A 19,564-nucleotide genomic window follows, 5' to 3' on the forward strand; every position below is an offset into this window, starting at 1 on the left:
GTGACTTGGCCAAGGCCACCCAGCAGCTAAGGGGCAGAGCCAGGATTAGAGCCCAGGCCCTTTGACTCCCAGGCTCGTGCTTTTTCTACTAGGCCATGCTGTGAGAGAACAGTGTCTCATTTCCCTCAACCTGACATCAACCAGAGTGTCTCTTGGCCCAATTCAATTATGCCCAGATCCTTCTAGGGGGCAGAGATTAACCTGCACCTCTCGGTTATTTCAGAGACTCCATCCTTGGTCATTCCCCTTGAAGACCGTATGGTGGTGGTAGGGGACACTGTGGCCCTCCAGTGCAAAACCACCGGCAGCCCACCTCCCCGCATCACCTGGCTGAAGGGAGACCATCCCCTGAGGGTCACTGAACGGCATCATTTCACCCCCGGCAATCAGCTGCTCATCGTGCGGAATGTGGTGCTGGAGGACGCGGGCACGTACACCTGTGAGATGTCCAATGCCCTGGGTACAGAGCGGGCACATAGCCAGCTGAGCATCCTACCCAGCCCCAACTGCAGGAAGGACGGCACCACCATGGGCATTTTCATCATAGCCGTGGTGTGCAGCATCGTGCTGACCTCTCTGGTTTGGGTGTGCATCATCTATCAAACGAGGAAAAAGAGAGAGGAGTACAGTGTTACCCACACGGGTAAGTCGGCTGCTTACTCGGAGGGGAACGGTTGTTTTCCAAGACCGTGTTTTGGCAAGAAGTGCGGGACTTGTAGCCTCTGCTTGTAGTCCTAGTATTAATAGTCACGGTCCTCGGTTTAAGTGCTTACCCTGGGCCAAGCATGGTATGAAGCGCTGGGGGAGATGTGAGGTCATCGGTCCGGAATAGTGGGAGGTGCTGATATGAGTTTGGGTTAGCGGTTTTGGGGAGCAGTGCAATTGGGAATGCCTCTTCAATCTAACTTGTTTCCTTTATTCATTCCCCCCCCCCCAGCCCCACAACACTTATGTATCTGTAATTTATTTATATTAATGTCTGTCCCCCCCTGTAGACCGTAAGCTCACTGTGGGCTGGGAATGTGTCTGTTTAGTACTGTATTATCCTCTCCCAAGCTATTTGTACAGTGCTCTGCACATGGTAAGTGCTCAGTAAATAGGATTGAAAGACTGACTGTCCTGTTCCTCTTGACCCTGCAGATGAAACCATCATGCCACCCGATGTTCCTAGCTATCTCTCCTCCCAGGGTACCCTCTCTGACCGCCAAGAAGCGGGGGTCAGGGCTGAAGGTGGACCCCAGGCAACCAGGCAAATAGAGAGCAATGGTATGGATTTACGTCCTCCTTTGAGGAGGTTGGGCTGAGGGCTGCTAGCCAATTCCCTCTCTTCCCCTCACTTCTGAAGATGGGCATTACAATGAGGTGGATTTTGCTCTCCAGGCCAAAGTACAAGCTTTTTTATTGTTTTCTCAATAAGATCCCTTGGGCAGGTGTTCTTACAGAACAGAGGAAGGAGCCTGGTTTGCTTAATACAGTGTCAGGAAGGCACAGACCCCTCGATGTCTGACAGGCCTATGGGTCAGGGTAGAAAAAGTCACTGCCTGCTTCTGCAAGCTCCCATGCTCCTTCTAACAAGGGATACGGGCTTGTGTGCCTTTTTCAGGCTGGAAGGTTTTGTTTTTGTTTTATATCAAGACTCCCTTTCCTCACTTCTTTCTCTTGAGCCCAAAACCCGAGTCAGTGGCTCAAAAATGATTTTTCTCCAACTGAAGCCCTTCCTGCTGCCTATTGGAAAACTGTAAGATAACGGGGGCTTCTGATTGGGGTTTGGGGGGGTTTAAGTCTCATGGCACTTGACTCTTTTGTTGCAGGGGCCTGTCAGAGAGATGGTGGAGGCTGCCCAGATGTTCAAGCTTACGGCCGTACTTGTAAGCAGCCCAAACTCTGTGTAGGCTATAATAAAGAAACTTGGAAAATGGCTGAAAGAATACCTAGTCCAGACCAAACAGGTACTGATACTTTAAAAGAAAAAAAAAAACAAAAAATGACCAGTTCATAGTTGTCCGGATCAATGAGGGCTTGAGCTGCGGGAGGTGCAGAGAGCAGCCCGGAGCCCTAGGCCTCCTCACATTCTTTCATTTCCCCCCTCCCCACAGCATATGACATGCAAGTTGTAGTAAGCAGCGACGGCAGCGATGATACCACCACCGGCACCAGTTATGCCAGGAACAAAGACTGCTACCCTCAGCCCTTGAAGCCTCCGGAGAGTATGCACCCCCAACCACTCAGCAGCCCCGAACCAACTCCGAGTGACAGAGGACGGCCCAGTGCGGGGACGGTCAGGGTCCAGCACCCAAGTGGCTCTCTCTACCCCAGTAACCACGATAGAATGACGGTGTTGTACACAAAGACGCCACCCCTAGATGGCCAAGGTACCCGTTTCACTTTTGTCTAGATTGTAAGCTCATTGTAGGCAGGGAACGTGTCTGTTTACTGTTGTACTCTCCCAAGTGCCTAGTACAGTGCTCTGCACACAGTAAGCACTCCATAAATACAATTGAATAAATGAATTAGGCCCAGGCTGGCCTCTTCTCCCCCACCCCATCGTTTTGTTGTTCTCCTGGAACCCACTCTCATTCCTGGCCCACAGGTGGTCTGACACACTGTTTTATCACTTAGGTGGTTCTTCCCAGCCGTCGGCGAGGCCCTCCGAGTTCAACTGTGATCTGCAGCCCCTGGCAGGCTCCCGGGCGGAGTTCAGTGAGACTCCTGCCCCTTCACCTGGCTTTCAGGAACTTCCCGGCGAGGCTCAAGCGAAGCACTGTCTTCTTTCTAATGGACACTTACCCCACTCTGGTGCACCTGGCCATGAGCCCACACCACTGAGAGGAAACTGCCCCAGGCAAAGCAGCATGCTGTTGCTCTTTGCACCCAATGTCTAGGCTGTATCTACCTCAACTCTGGAATTGTCAGCCTCACCCCAGAGCCCAGTGAGGTATGAGTGAGGCAAGGAGCTGAAGTGGGGCGGAAGCTTGTGTTCAAGCATCACTGATTTTTGTATATAGTTTTAAACTTCCATGTGAAGTATCACTAGTTCAGAAGTGGACCTGCATTGGGGGCACACAAGGAAGCAAAAGTATTTGATACCATTGTATATAAGAGTTTTCATATATTATATCTATCTATATCTTTTACAGAGGCTATTTTAATCTTTAGTGCATGGTTAGTGGAGTGGACTCTTACACCTTGGGCCATATTATTTCTATATCAGGTTGCTGTTCTTTTTTTTTTTTTTGGAGGAAATTATTCTGGTGCCTTAACGCATGAATGGAACCTGCAAAAAGAAAACCACATTTATTTAATTGTGAGGTTGGTCCTGTTTTTCAGTGAAAAGCCTTCTAAGAGTTGAGTTGGTTGTTTAAGCACAAATCTCCCTTCACTTGTATTGCACTTAAAATAGGATCAGTCAGCCTAAACTTCCAAGGCCTGCTCAAGAGGGCAAGTGCTGAGTGAGAGAAGAGAGCAGTCCCACTGAGCCTGGAAGAATTTAAACTTCATCACTGCTCAGAGTGCTTTTGAGGGGTAGAGGCGATTTGGGGGTCTAGGTTTTGGAATAGCACTAGTGACAGTTCTTTGGAGTCTACTGTGTACACAAGCCAACAACTACTTCAAGAAAAATGGACATAGCATTGAAAGGGCAGACCACTGACCCACTCTCTGGTATTGTACTCTCCCAAGCGCTCAGTACAGTGCTCCACATGCACTAGGCACTCAATAGAGACCAGTGATTGACCTGCTGCAAAAGCAGAGGCAATGCCATCTGGATTTTACCAGTGACATGTTGAGCCTGGTCCTCTTTCTACAGCAGAACATTTTCAGAGGCCATCTGTGGTGGGTGGGGGGAGGAGAAACAATTTCAGATCCCACTGATTAAGCAAAACCAGCTTACAAGCCCGACTCTCTCAAGGGATTGGCCTGAATCAATAAGCTCCTCGTTTTTCCTGGTCTTTAAGCTCAGCTGTGGGTCAAAACAAAGATGGTTAGTGGCATTTGCAATTTCATGATAAAGCTTTTTATTTATATAAAGGCTGCTTCTGGTGGTATTTGGTACCTGTGGATTAATTAATATGTTAATTTTAGTTCTGCTACTTACACCACTGTTGAAAATGACCATCTACTATTGGCCTGGGAAAAGAGGGGTTTTTTTTTTTGGTTGTTATTGTTTATCTTTCTTACATAGTGCTAGAAGTCAGCCTGATTCTCATGGGGTAGTGCAGAGGAGAGACAGGCAGCTCACTTCCTGTGTGCCATGTGGCCGTATGGGCATACATACAATGCCTAATGTATTCCTTGTGGGCCAGATTTAATTTTGCCAGCTTACCTGTCTTTCTGACTCTAGGCATATTTGCACTTTGCGACAGGTGGCTACATAACTGAGTGCCAATATTGAATTTAACAAAACAATATGCGGAAAGCAAAATCCCCCTCCCCCCAGGAAGCCAAAAGAAAGTGTCCTATTGGAAACGAATGGTGCAACGATTTGTAGCAGGACATCTAGCCAAAAAGGTGTTAGCATTAAATTGAAAATGTAAGCACATTGGTCAACAAATGATATTCTCAATTTGTTAAACTGTTTCATGTTACTTCCACAAAATATGTGAATTTGCTGCTTCTGAGAGGCAATGTGAAAGAGGAAGTATTACTTGTGTACAAAGTTATTTATTTATAGAAATTTGGTACAATGTTGTACATTGAAAAACGTAAAATATTGACGTCTAACAAATGGCACTGAAGTGTCTTTATTAAAGGTTCATTTATAAATTATTTTCACCGTGTGGGCACATATCTGATTATTCTTGCCAATGAAGCCGTGTTGGGGGAAAACGTTTCCTAGAACTTACATTGCTACCCTTTCTCCTTAGCCTTAACTGCCCTCCCACCACACCTGAACCAGTCTTCTGTCCCTCTCTATTTGACCCAGGGTGGAGGGGTGGGGGTTTAGCCCTAAAAAACTTCCACATCATGCTCACTGTTCCAACTGAATAGGATATAGGGTTCTGTAGGGCACTCCTTCAACAAGCACCCAGACAGAAAAACCAAGAAACTTCATCCAAGAAATCCAACACCCTGCAGCTTAACTCGACCGCTCTTTTTGTTGTTCTTGCTGCAGCCAGGAAAAGTACATTGCAAGAACCAGAGCAGGCCCGGGGGGGGCAGACAACAGTTTGGGATGTTTCATTTCCCAGGAAGGGGTGATGATGCCCTTCTCAAGAAAGCAGCTGAAAGCCATCCTTCCCACTCCCAGCTGTGCCATGGCACAGGGCAATTCATGGCTGGGGGCTGCAAAAGGAAAAAGGCTGTGGTCCTTCATAGGCCAGCAGGGTTGGTTGGTCAGACACTAGACTGTTAAAAAAAAAAAATATATGTACACACACACACACACACACACACACACACACACACACACACAATGGTTTATTTTTATAGGAGAAAGCTGAGTACAATTAAGACACCAGCCTGGTTATGGAGGAAGGATGCCTGCTAGGCACTTGCTGGTTTAAAGTAAACTATAAACATTCTTACTTGGGGAAGATTCAAATGGGGATGCCTTTTCATACAGCTCCCTCCCCACCCCTGAACCAAACACTTCCATTTTAACAAAACACTACTGCCATCCTTCCCCCCTGACTAGGGCAGAAGGCAGGAAATGAAAGGTCTGTTCCAGCTGAGACTTCGGCAACCTTCCTCATTAAGGGGTCTGAGAAGACTGCTCAAACAAAGCACTATTACGACATAATTAGCTTTCCTCTTTCACTGTTCTTGGCCCAATGCTCAAAATGACATCACTCAACACGGCTTGCTCATTGAACTCCACGTAGGGGAACATTTTATTGCAACAAAACTGGATTTCCAAAGTGAAATAGATCTGGTCATGCAGATCAACCAGCTGCTCACCAAAGAAGAGGAGAAGAGTAGTGTCTTCCAACTGTAGTCTTTTTCGAAAAACAGGAGGTGTTTGGCTCTTGGATCTGATTCACGGGGTACTCTCAGTTATAACAGCAAGCTGCGTGTTTGGTCATAAGTGCCAAGAAAGATGAAACCTCCCAGGCTGATCGCTGCCATTCGAGGAAAAACACCTGCAAATAATCTAAAAAAGCAACAGGGAGAGAAAACACACAACCTGCATTTTTGGCCATAAATGAAGACAACATCCAAATGTCACAGCTTAAAAACATCGCACTCCGGACTCAGTGAGCCCACACCTCAGTTTTGGCATGGTAGGGCAAATATATACATGGTTTTTGAACTCACACATTATTTGCCCCCCCCCCCCCCGGCTTCCCCTCCCCCAACACCTAAGGCTGTACCCCACTATTTGACTCGCTGTGTGGTGCTGTTATAGTTCCCTAGTAGGGGCGATAATACCCTCATTTCTAGCAGCCAGATGGAAGGGATTTAAAATTTTTTTTTTTTGGATTCACGCAGCTCTGACAGCACTGGCCCAAACTACATTCTTCAACTCTATTAAAGTTGGGCCTAGGAGGTTTGAGCCCAGCTGCTTGCTGGCTGACATTAAATACCAAAATCCCCTTACTCTTGAAATAATCACAATTAGACCCAGTAATGACTCTATCCTTAAACTGCCTCTTTTTTCAAACCTTGAACACATTTTTCCAACTAGTCCTGTGATCCATTATCCTCACTTAAAGGACGATGAAGCAGACCCAAAAAGGAGTAAAGTGACTTACCCACAGGGACCTCTAGAGGCTCTCATCATCATCAGCCTCCTCAGTGGTACCTACCGATCGCTTGCGAGGGTACAACAGAGCAGGTCATCATCACAGATCAGGTCTCTATCTCAGTTTAAAAAGCCAGGCAGCCCTACTTCCTCCTAGTCCCTTCCTCAAACGTTGATCTTAGGGCACTGGGGTGCCACAGGGTTACGGTCATAAGGGCCGTACTTCCCTCCATTGATTAGAAAAGGCAACCAAAGAGCCTTCCAACTGTCCTTTTCACCTGGCCACCAGTGTAGCAGCTGCTGTCAGTCCCTGACCTGCCGCTCTAAAGAGGTAGAGAAAGAAGGTGAGCAGTCAAAAGGAGGGATGAGCAGCATTTGTGAGTGGGAGTAAGGCAGGGGAAGGAAAGAAAACTATGATGTTAGAAGTGGTAATCTGCATGAAACTCAGAAAATGTACATCACCATACGCACGCACACAAACACGGCTGGCATTCACACCACAGAGAGTGCTCGTCCAGACTGTCCTACACTGATCCATTTGCCAATTGGCAGCCCTTGGTATCCCACCCCTTCCCAAGCCTCTGCTCATGTAGAGAAAGCCCTGGCTGTGCCCCGTTCAACTTGCCAGCTGGCACCGCTAGCCATCATCCAATGGTGTTGCGCTGCCATTTCCGCCTTGATCACAACCTGCCTCAATCCAGTTGGCTGCAGAGTGGCTGTGGGGTGTCCCGTTGCAATCCATCATGCACTTGTGGCCAGCCCAGGGAGGCTGAGTTACCATGAGCATTGCTTCAATGCTGGTGAGTGAACCATTCGGGGACTCTGCTGTGGAGAATCCTGTTTTGCCTGAAGATGACGAGGTGGTAGATGATGCTTAAGAATCTCCTTGAGGAGCTAGAGAGTGGAGCCAGAGTGGACTCCTCCCCAACTATGTAATTTCGATGAAGATGCTTATTCCAACAGGCACATTGTCCCTCGAGTTGGCTTTCGGTTGGAGGGTTTTTCGGGTTTTTTTGGGTCTTGCATTGGCAACTAGTGTACCTTCCAGGTGGCAGATTTTTTTTTTTTAATGGCATTTGTAAAGTGCTTACTATGTGCCAGGCACTTTTCTAAGTACTGGGTTTGATACAAAGTAATCAGGTTGGACACAGTCCCCTCAATTCCCATTTTACAGATGAAGGAACTGAAGCACAGAGAAGTGAAGTGACTTTCCCAAGGTCACACAACAAATACATGGCAGAGCAGGAATTAGAACCCAGGTCTTTCTGACTTCCAGACCTGTGCTCTATTCACTAGGCGACACTGCTTCTAATTCGGTAATAACATTATTTCTGAACAGCCCATACAAATATTTTGTGGTGAATTGATTTTCCAAGGTGCAGGGTGAAAGAGAACTTGTCCATGTAGAGTGTTGTGCTGACTGCAAAGCAGTTCACAAGTGTTTGTATGCCTTCTTAGGAATGTGCATGCAGAGCCCTTCAGCCCGACTCTCATTCCAAGATGACTGCCTCTGACAAAAGATGATGCTCACATTCTGCTATGTTGGAAATTCTCCCCCTCTACACTGTCCGCTCCTTGTGGGCAGGGCACATGTCTACTGACTCTGTGGTACTGTACTCTCCCAAGTGAGTAGTGCAGTACCCTGCACACAGTAAATGCTTGATAAATACCATTGATTGGAAGAGTTTCCTGGTTGACTGGAAGCAAAATTCTGAAACTAGTTTCCAGGTCCCTTATTGTATTTTCATGCACAGTAGCTAGAATAAGTTAAAAATATCAAGACCAAACACACAGTCCTGCTATACCCTGATAACGATGAGAGAAAGTTGAAAGAAGGACATCTTCAGCTAAATCGACTGGCCCAACTGTTGTATGGTTTGGGGATCTTGGTGACTATTTGGGATCTGAGGTGGGGAAAAAACCAGAAGGAGTTGGTTAAAAAACCCAAGGCCTATGTAAAATAGGAGTCACACAATAAGAAAAACAAACATATGAAACACTGGCAGAGTAAAACAGGTCACTGGAGGGCAAAAGACATACTTCAATGAAGGGAAAATTTTCTTGAGAACAGAAAATCTCATAAAGAGAGGCAAGTCAAAGGAATTAGATGGGCCAAAAAGTAGTAAGAAGAGTGTCTTGCAAGGGATGCAAAGCTAATAAATATTGTTTAAATATATTAAAAGCTGGCAGCTTGCTGGGGAATCAGCATGGCCACTTGATGGCTAAGAGACTCAATGAGTTCAATCTTTACCAAGATAGATTTTTTCACACCCAAATGCTTTTTTCAACAGGACAAAAGAATTAGTTTAAATTGTGGTGACCACATGAGATGCAGTGCACCATTCAGTACAGCTGAATTATACATTAATCACCTGGGCCAATGACATTCACTCAAATATTTCAAAGAAATTGTTGGAGAAGTCTTAGCAAGAAGGTGCAACCTATTTTTACGAATGGCCACTGGGCCAGAAAACTGGTGGATAACTAAATGCAACTCCCACTTAGAAGAAGAAAGGTTCCAGAGATGATCTGGGAATTCCCATTTCTATACCTGGCAAATCGGTCAAATCTACAACCAGTTTGAAGATCAACACCAAAGTCTATAAAAGAAAAAAAATTACAGACAAATTGGGTGTGTGTGGGTGGGAGGGGGGCTGGGGGGCTGTGGGGAGAAGAGTGCTGTAATGGATTGAAAACTGCTCAAAGATAGGAAACACAAAGGAAGGGACAAATGCCTACTCAAGGATGGGAGAAACATAAACAGGATCAATGTTAAGATCAGGATTGTCCCATTCGTAAATAACCTGGAAAAGGGAATGTGTAGTAAGATGCGTAAATTGGCAGATGCCAATAAACTCTTCCACACAGTGAAATGCCTCCTAGAAGGAGAAGAATGACAGAAGGAGCATTCAAGAAGATCATTAGAGTGTGGTTGCCATCTACTCAGGATTGCCTGTGAAGAGGATGAAGCTGCCTGCATTCTTCAGCAGCTCTATGTATGAGGCCATCTTGCTCCCATAGTGATGAACAAAAGTCCTTGGCACCCCTTGCTTTGAACTGCATGCCACATGACAACTCTCTTTCAGTTTCCCACTTGCTCTCCGTGATGCACTGCAAAATATCAATGTGATTGCTTGCTTTGCTGCAAGGGTTTTTCAATCGAGGGCATTCACATCAAACCCATCTTGGCATTGTCACTTGGCCACCCCCACAAGGTTTGAGCAAGACCTGGCAGGTGGTGTCAGAGAAGTAGCCACTAGCTTCTCATGATCAATCAATGGTATTTATTGTGCGCTTACTGTGAGCACAGCACTGTTCTAAGTACTTGGGAGAGTACAATCCAACAGAATTAGCAGACGTGTTCCCTGCCCATAATGAGCTTACAGTCTAGAGGGAGTAACAAAGCCCTCTTTTCCTGTTCTTCCACTCTCTTCTGTGTCACCCTGACTCACTCCCTTTATTCGACCCCCCAACCCCAGCCTCACAGCACTTATGCACATATCCACAATTTATTTCTATTAATATCTGTCTCCCCCTCTAGACTGTAAGCTGAATGTAGTCAGGGAAAGTGTCTGATATATTGTGCTCTCCCAAGTGCTTAGTACAGTGCTCTGCACACAGTAAGTGCTCAATAAATACAATTGATTGACTGACTGAACATAGATGGGATTCCTTGTTCCGAGAGGGCTGTTTTAATGTGGTCACAGAGATTCTCCAAGTGCCTGATGGATGGGATGCAGGTTTTTGATCCATTTTTGAATGCTCATACAAGACTCAGCATATCATATATGCCTGCTAATGACCCAAGCAAAGGCACCCGTTATAATACTCTCCCAAGCACTCAGTACAGTGCTCTGGAGTACATAGTAAGTGCTCAAAAAATACCAATGATTGATTGGTTGTGCCAAGATGCCATAATTTGTTTCTTCTCTTTGTCCATTTTCTATTGGTTCCCACATTACAGGGTCACCAGATCCAGCTCTCTGGTCAGCCTGCTTGGAGTGAGTGAGGCAGAACAAATTTTAGAGCACTTCTGTAGTTCATTTGGGGCAAGAAGGGTATTCTGAAAAATGGAGGCTCAGACTCCCAACATGTCACATAATACTGCTCCTGTCTCTTTGGTGATCAAAGGACAACATCCTGAAACACCAACTTGCAGGATCCTTTGTTTAGGACAGGGCAGAGGTTCTCCCATCATCAGTAGCACACACACTTTTTTGTTGTTGTTGTTTTTGCAGTGGTGGTAGTGGGGTGCTTCTCTCATTCCGATCCCAGAGGCCAACAATATGCTCTGTGAGCAAGCTACCTGAGGTTCACAGTGTTCTTGATAGCAGCAGATCCTGGTATGCTCCTCACACACTTCCGCCACATTTCATGTGGAAAGGGCTAAAGCATGTCTACTGCTGGGTGAAGTAAAACATACATAGGGCAACAGACCTTCTAGCAGAGCTTCCCTCAGAGAAAAAGCCCAGATCTTGCCTGATATGCCAAGGGCTCAAGGTTTCCATCTGCCACTGCCAAAATAAGGAGATCCCATTAAGAAAAAATCCCATTCTCTACATCTTTTTCTTTTTGTATTTCATACATCTCGGTCAGCAATCCACAGCTGCCTTTATAGCAACTAAAAATGGACCAGGCAGCCTCCAGCTCACATTCTATTCTGCCTCCAAATTGGGCCATGATGCCTCAAAGCCAGGGAGATTCAGATACGGGCAGGAAGCAGAGCCCAATGCAATAGTGAGCCATCAGCGACTTTAACCACCATCGCTAACCAGATGCTACTTCGGGTAAACCTCGGATTGCCCTGGTTTGGGTCTTTGTGGTAATGATCCACTGCTCCAGGAGGGCAGACAGATGGAAGCATTTATGGCTTCAATAGACAACAATTGGGTCTATTACCATAATTAGAGCTTTAAAGTGCAGTAATTTGTACAAGGCAGGTCCTGACAAAACTCTCAGAGGCAAAGACTTAGAGTGGAACATTGTTGCCATATTCAGGGGCAGATTAAGAAAGTGTGATTAGTTGAGCATTACAATCACTCATTCACCAGCCCTGGAAGGCAGCATTTACTTGAGCTTATCAAGTGGTTCCAGAAGACTGAAAGTGTATCAACATAATAAAACAAAGCAAAGGTTAAAATAGGAGTTGGGTCCCTTGAACTGCCAATAATAAAGAAGTTTGATCTAGAGTTGCAAGAGTGCGCTCCCCTGCACCCCATCGGCATGATGTCGGAGAATAACCCTCGAATGACCCCATATAGGTGAAGCCCAAATAAGAGCAAACAGTACCGGTGACCTCCACTAATACAAGCAAGAAAGGGCCCAGATGCTCAAGAGCAGGCAACAGTGAAATTCTTGCTTCAGAGTGCCGAGTGTAGTTAACAGCTTAATCAGTGCCTTTGTGAAGAATGCTAATAATTGAGCTAACCTAAACTGTGAATTTGGGCTCTTTTTACCTACAGATGAACCAAGACCTCTGCCCACAGACCTGACTTTCAGAATTGGGTGCTCCCGTCTGCCTGATGCCAGAGAGATGGGCAGTAGAAGCCACTAAATACCTTAGTTATCACCCCCAAATCCCCTCACCATTTAATGGGTCAGATCAAACTATTTATAACTGGCCTTCCCCATCACCCTCCTTCACAGCTACCAGTTCACCAGTCTCATTTTCTCGAGTCATGACATTTTGCAGTAGCCAGATTCTTCCCATCTTTATTCATTTTAGATGAGGAAGAGTTTTGCAACCAAGATTTCTACGATTCAAAGGTAATTTGGATGGCATAATACAACAGGAAGACAGAGAACCCAGCTCAACTTGTGCACGGCAGTTCTATTTTGCACATGCTCCCTATGGAGATACTCAATGCCACCAGACATGTAACCAAAACCTTAGTGTCAGCTGCTGAAATATATTATATCACCTCTCAGATACGGAAACAGCAGAATCTCATGTTGACATTAACAGTATGCGCTCAATAAGTATGATTGATTGATTAAAGGTTGAAGATGGTATGAGTTGAATGAAACAAAAACAAAAGGAGCCAAATTTTCAAAGTGGAATGAAACTCAGTCAAAAACATTCTTGGGTGGGTTTTTGTAATATGTTATTCGTTAAATGCTTACTATGTGCCAGGCACTGTACTAAGTGCTGGGGTGGGTACATGATAATCAAGTTGGACACAGTCCCTGTACCACCCTGAGCTCAGTCTTAATCTCATTTTACAGATGAGGTAACTGAGGCATAGAGAAATGAAGTGACTTGCCTAAGGTCACACAGCAGACAAGTGGCAGAGCCAGTATTAGAACCCAGGCCCTTCAGACTACCAGGCCTGTGCTCTATCCACATCAATTGGGCACCACTTGACTCCATGAAGGAATATCATCTGGCAGAACGTTCATTCAGTTTTAGTTTTCAATTCAGCGAAGCCTAGGAACTACCCTTTCCATAGGTTATTCTGTGGCTCCAAATTTTAGTGTCTCTCGTAACACTTATTTCCCAGGTCTTGGCACAGGTTCACGGCTGATCCTCAACAATTTCTGAACGCAACATTTTTCTCCAAAAGCCAAAATCCAGACAATTTTCTATTCTTCCGATAACAATTAAATGAGAATTCCACATTCTTTGTGCCACCAATGGGTAACGGGATCGATAGTGGCAGCTTGTGGAAAACAATCCATTAGCAATCTCACTCCAGGGAACTGAACCTAGACACGCCCAGCCTGCTCCCTGTACCCCTTTCCTTGTATTATTTGGACACCTGAAAAACAAAGCAAAAAAGCAACATCCCCCAAACCAAGCTTTACCAAGCACAGTATACTTCTGCATGTTGGAAGCAGGAATACAATTCAGAGAGATTGTATTTTAAGTTTGATTACTATTTCAAAATTCATGCCTGACACTTTGTATGTGATGCTAGGTCCCTCCTTGATGAATAGTAGCCTATTTAGTACAAGAGGTTGCCATTCACCTACCTACCTCACAAGTATGCTAATATACTCTCATTGTGACAATATACTACTCAAGGGAACCCTCTTATTCAGAATCCCTCCCTGTGTTTGAACAGGGCTGAAATCAATTAAAGCCAAAAAACAGACTTAAGGCTCTAGCATTTGAACACAAGTTTTAGTGTAAAATATAGTGACAGTGCTGATTATACTCAAGATACGGATTTGGGGAGTTTAAAGAGATATAAGTTGGGGATAAATATCAAATTGTACTATACATTTTAAAATTCTGCTAAACTAGATCTAAGCTTCAAATGTTTTGGCTTTTATTTTTGTGATTCACATACAACAATCTCTGCCTGGCAAGTGTTTTTTGCTGCAATTACTCCTTTCTGATATTTGCAAATGACACAAGAGGCTGACAAATGCTTTCCCCAATGCATGAGAAGCACCGTGGCCTAAAGGAAAGAGCACGGGCCAGGGAGTCAGAGGACCTGGGTTCTAATCCTGGCTTTCCCACCTCCCACTTGCCTGCTGTGTGACCTAGGGCAAATTATTTAATGTCCCTAAGTCTCATTTCCTCATCTGTAAAGTGGGGATTTAAGCTTGTAAAATGGGTATTTAAACTTTGTTCTCCCTCCTACTTAGACTTTGAGCTCTGAATCTGACCTGATGATCTTGTCTCTACCCTAGTGTTCAGCACACTCCGGGGCCCACAGCAAGTAGTTAAATACCACAATTATTATTTTAAATTATTATTATTGTTACTATATATCAGTTATCAAGCGGAATACAAAGCAACGTTCAAGCAACCTTACATAATCTGGGGTTTTGGATTCCAGTGTCAATCCAAAGAGATCTATGTTGAGGGAGAAGAATGATGTCATTTATATAGGTGAAAAGCAAAAAACTGATCTCGGGTGACAGTTATACAAATATACTCCAGAATCTTTAGAATGAGAAGGGAAATCCTCCAAGAAAAAAAAAAATCATGACCTATTTAAAAATGACCAAATCAAATATCACATTCCAAAATGCATGTCAATTATATTGACAACAATGAAGATACTGACTATTCATTAAACAAATTCACTAAATTGACAACTTTAGGCAGGGTAGGATGGGATCATACATCAACATGGCAAGTCACAAAAAACATAGGAAAATTTAAAATAATTAAGTTTGCTATTTTTTTTGAGGGGGTAAACAGTCATTTATCAAAATGATTTGGAGGGGAGATATCAGTTAAAACCCTAAAGACCCATACCCTAAATGTGCTTAACCATATCATATACAAACTTGTTATTTCACAGGTACACAGCTCATCCACATGTCCCTAAATCTTGCACCACATGTCCCTAAATCTTGCACAAAACAGACTGACCCTGTTTGTACTGAAAGGGAGCACAATTTGAATTCATGTAGACATGTTGAACAAGAAGGGGTAGAGAAGAATATATTTGTGTAGTAATTATGAAGGTAGACATCCAAAACACATTTTATGATCACAGTTGAGAAATCCTCAGAATTTATTCTTACCCGGGAACTCCTTGCTTCCTCCAGATCTCATACAGGGCAGGTAACACTTTCCCAGTTGCAGTTTTCGATCCGGCCTCAATGAAAAAAATAAAAAGATACATCACCACAGGGTCAAATCCTTTTAAAAACCTTGCCCAATCAATTCTAATCCAACATATGAATGATCACGACAAAACACAAAATTACAGAAACATACCCTAAGCATTTTACCAAGAAACCATTCATACTCTGCCTGATTGAGCACTGATGCCTACGACTAAAGCATCCTCTCACTGCTCCAGTGCATGTAGGATTCATTCACTCATTCAATCATAGTTATTGAGTGCTGTGTGCAGAGCACTGTACTTAGTGCTTGGGAAGTGCAAATTGGCAACATATAGAGATGGTCCCTACCCAACAACGGGCTCACAGTCTAGAAGGGAGACACAGACAACAAAACAAGTAGACAGGTGTCAATACCATCAGAATAAATAGAATTATAGCTACATACACATCATGAATAAAATAAATAGAATAATAAATATGTACAAATAAAATAGAGTAATAAATATGTACAAATATATACAAATGCTGTGGGGCGGGGAAGGGGGTAGGGCAGAGGGAGGGAGTGGGGGCAATGGGGAATGGAGGAGGAGAGGAAAAAGGGGGGCTCATTCTGGGAAGGCCTCCTGGAGGAGGTAAGCTCTCAGTAGAATTTTGAAAGGAGGAAGAGAGCTAGTTTGGCGGATGTGTGGAGGGAGGGCAATACAGGCCAGAGGTAGGACATGGGCCAGGGGTCGACGGCGGGACAGGAGAGAACGAGGCACAGTGAGGAGGTTGGCAGCAGAGGAGCGGAGGGTGAGGGCTGGGCTGTAGAAGGAGAGAAGGGAGGTGAGGTAGGAGGGGGTAAGGTGATGGAGAGCGTTGAAGGCGAGTGTGAGTTTTTGTTTGATTCAAAGGTTGATAGGCAGCCACTAGAGATTTTTGAGGAGGAAAGTGACATGTCCAGAGCATTTCTGTACAAAGATAATCCGGGCAGCAGAGTGAAGTATAGACTGAAGCGGGGAGAGACAGGAGGATGGAAGATCAGAGAGGAGGCTGATGCAGTAATCCAGTAGGGACAGGATGAGAGATTGAGCCAGCAAGGTAGCAGTTTGGATGGAGTGGAAAGGGCGGATCTTGGTGATGTTGTGGAGGTGAGACCAGCAGGTTTTGGTGACGGATTGGATGTGTGGGTGTGAATGAGAGAGTGGAGTCAAGGATGACACCAAGGTCGCGGGCTTGTGAGATGGGAAGGATGGTAGTGCCGTCCACAGTGATGGGAAAATCAGGGAGAGAACAGGGTTTAGGAGAGAAGATAAGGAGCTCAGTTTTGGACATGTTGAGTTTTAGATGGCAGGCAGACATCCAGATGGAGATGTCCTGAAGGCAGGAGGAGATACGAGCCTGGAGGGAGGGACAGAGAACAGGGGTGGAGATGTAGATTTCGGTGTCATCAGCGTAGAGATGACAGTTGAAGCCGTGTGAGCGAATGAGTTCACCAAGGGAGTTAGTATAGATGGAGAACAGAAGGGGACCAAGAAATGACCCTTGAGGAACCCCTAGAGTAAGGGGATGGGAGGGGGAGGAGGAGCCCGTGAAGGAGACTGAGAATGAATGGCCAGAGAGATAAGAGGAGAACCAGGAGAGGACGGAGTCAGTGAAGCCAAGGTTGGATAGCGTGTTGAGGAGAAGGGTGTGGTCCACAGTGTCGAAGGCAGCTGAGAGGTCGAGGAGGATTAGGATACAGTAGGAGCCATTGGATTTGGCAATCAGGAGGTCACTGGTGACCTTTGAGAGGGCAGTTTCGGTGGAGTGCAGGGGACGGAAGCCAGATTGGAGGAGGTCTAGGAAAGAGTTGGAGTTGAGGCATGAGGATGGCATGACTCCTCACAGAAACCCATTCATGCCCAAATTAGGCACCTCTGGGTCTGGAAGATGCTTTGCCAAAAGGGTTTGTCCTGTTTTGAAAAGTAGGAGAGGGACAGAGGGAGGCAGACGGAGGGGCGGGGGAAGAAAACTGGGAGAGGGAAATCCCACTAGAGTGTAAGCTTCTTGAGGAGAGGGGAGAGATCATGTATAACTACTCTATGGTACTCTCCCAAGTGCTTAGTACAGCACTAAGTACACAGTAAATGGCTCAATAAATGCCACTGATTGACTGAAATTCCAAGAAATCTCATGAGGGAACGTTTAATGCGAACAACCTTTGACAGGAATGCATGTAACAAATAAATAAAAAGGTACGGGGGAAAAAATGCAAAGGGCATAAAACAGAACTCCTGGGTAAAATGCAGAAAATGATTACATTACTATTTTTAATATAAACATCATATCTCAAGACCCCTGTAAATTCTATCATGAAAATATAATTTGCAGATTTAATCCAAAATCACCAAAGTGGCAACAAGGAAGGTCCATTTTTGGAAAAACATTAGTTTATGGTCTTTTCAAAAAAATGTTTCCCTACTGAGGGAGGGAAAATTACGATAGAAAATGCTTTGCAGTGCCATGAGCTGACACTGATAACGGTCCCAAACATCCAAACACATTGCAGACGAAACAGGGATTGGGAGAAATCTGAGTAAGAAAGGGGGGAAAAAAAACCTACACCTAACCATGTATTTGGTTCTATCAGAGGCAACTATTAAGTGTTTACTGTGTGCTAAGCACTTGGGAAAATACAAAACAACAGAGTTGGCAGACAAGGTCCCTGCTCACAAGGAGCTTATGGTCTACAGGAGGAGTTACTCTATACAGTTAGCAGCCATGTCGCAGTGTCGTCATTGAGCTCCAGGCTGCTGCCAAGTGCATAGTACAGTGCTCTGCACACAGTAAGCGCTCAATAAATATGATTGAATGAATGAATGAATGCTACTCTTGTACTGGTGTTTTTCACTGGAGCTGAAGTCACGTCAGAGCAGTGGGAACAAGCCACTCCAAACAAGGGAAAACGATGCGACAGAGAGCTTGAATTTAAACAGTTAACGTTTCATGAGCCTGGACCTTAGAAGAAAAAGTCATTGGCAATTAGAACGGAGGCAGTTTCATTTGGGTCACAGTACAAAAGCATTCTGGCAGCAAGAGAATGTGCACCTGCCTTATCTACACCATTCTTCCAGCTCTTACCTTTGCCAACATAATTCTTGTTTTTGCTACATCCAGAGGTGTGGTAACAGCAGCTGCAAATCCTCCTGAGCATATACAAGTAGCAACATACAAGTGAGACATTGTTGATCAAAAATATATGGGCACTCAGAAGCATATGTCACTTGATTAATAACACCCATAAACTCCTGCCAAACTCACTTCATTAATGCTTCTATGCTACCTTGATTCAAAATTGGGGTGCATTTCTGAAAGTCCCAGGCTAATTATTTTGTGATTATATGGTACAATCTTCTTCAAATAAGGCCCACATACTCTCAGGTGAGAAAGAATTAAAAAATGGCCTGCGCTTTCACATAATAGCACAGTTACTTAATTGAGTGTGTGGTGTGCTAAAACTTTCCAAGACCCACATTCTTGACAGGATGCATGGGGAATTGAATACATGCTGTCCTTAATGATCACAAAATCCATATGTTCAAAGCCTCTCCCCCACACATTGCCATGACGTTGGCAGGTGGGGGTGGGAGGGACTAGCTAGAAGTAGAGGAACGTCTGCTGGGACTATGTCTAGGGCACAATGCATGGTGGGGTGGCTCAGCAGGCACTTTGAAAATAGCTAATGCATCTTACATACCCATTTCTCCTCACCCACAACTCTTCAGCTCACTCTCTTAGCTCCTTCCAAGCTAACCTTGTAACGGTCCCTTGCACTCAACTGTTCCTCTTCTGCCACCCCTTGCTCAAGCTGCTCCCCCACCTTCAATTATGATTCCCCCTTTTTACCTCCCCTCTCTCGATTCCCAGGCCAAATTGGACATATAATAATCGTAATGATAATTGTAGTGTTTAGGCACTTTCTATGTGCTAAGCACTGAACTAAGATACAAGATAGATACAAGATAATCAGGTCGGACATTATCCCCGTCCCTCGTAGGGCTCTGAATCTAAGTAGGAGGGAAACAGGTCTTGAATCCCCAATGTAAAGATAGGGAAACTGAGGCCCAGAGAAGTAGAGTTACTTACCCAACATCACACAGCAGGCAAATGTAAGCTCTAGACTGTAAGCTCATTGTGGGCATGGAATGTGTGTGTTACACTGCTATATTATATTCTCCCAAGTACTTAGTACAGTGCTCTGCACACAGTAAATGCTCAATAAATTCGATTGATTGCTTGAGTTGGGATTAGAATCCATGTCCTCTGACTCCCAAGACTATGTTCTTTCTACTAGGCCACACTGCTTCTGTCCACATTCAAAGCCCTCCTAAAACT

The 19,564-nt window shown here is 44.8% G+C and overlaps 2 protein-coding genes across 4 annotated transcripts in view; one reads left to right on the plus strand and one right to left on the minus strand.

Moving 5' to 3' along the window:
• The window catches only part of LRIG1 (leucine rich repeats and immunoglobulin like domains 1), a 142,721-nt gene extending 137,959 nt beyond the window's left edge, over positions 1-4,762 (plus strand). For all 3 annotated transcript variants that reach the window (XM_038772030.1, XM_038772031.1, XM_038772032.1), the window contains 5 exons: positions 224-643; positions 1,141-1,266; positions 1,812-1,949; positions 2,097-2,372; positions 2,620-4,762. In XM_038772030.1, the coding sequence (XP_038627958.1) occupies positions 224-643; positions 1,141-1,266; positions 1,812-1,949; positions 2,097-2,372; positions 2,620-2,882 (1,223 nt within the window). In that variant the 3' untranslated portion in view covers positions 2,883-4,762. The remainder of the gene's footprint in view (positions 1-223; positions 644-1,140; positions 1,267-1,811; positions 1,950-2,096; positions 2,373-2,619) is intronic.
• A 1,035-nt stretch (positions 4,763-5,797) lies between these two features.
• The window catches only part of SLC25A26 (solute carrier family 25 member 26), a 158,456-nt gene continuing 144,689 nt past the window's right edge, over positions 5,798-19,564 (minus strand). Inside the window, exons 9-11 of the mRNA XM_038740172.1 lie at positions 18,311-18,375; positions 15,164-15,237; positions 5,798-6,088 (exon numbers count right to left, since the gene is read on the minus strand). Coding sequence (XP_038596100.1) covers positions 5,992-6,088; positions 15,164-15,237; positions 18,311-18,375 — 236 coding nt within the window. The 3' untranslated portion in view covers positions 5,798-5,991. The remainder of the gene's footprint in view (positions 6,089-15,163; positions 15,238-18,310; positions 18,376-19,564) is intronic.

Source organism: Tachyglossus aculeatus, chromosome X1, assembly GCF_015852505.1.
Source record: "Tachyglossus aculeatus isolate mTacAcu1 chromosome X1, mTacAcu1.pri, whole genome shotgun sequence".
In the NCBI taxonomy this organism is placed as follows: Eukaryota; Metazoa; Chordata; class Mammalia; order Monotremata; family Tachyglossidae; genus Tachyglossus; species Tachyglossus aculeatus.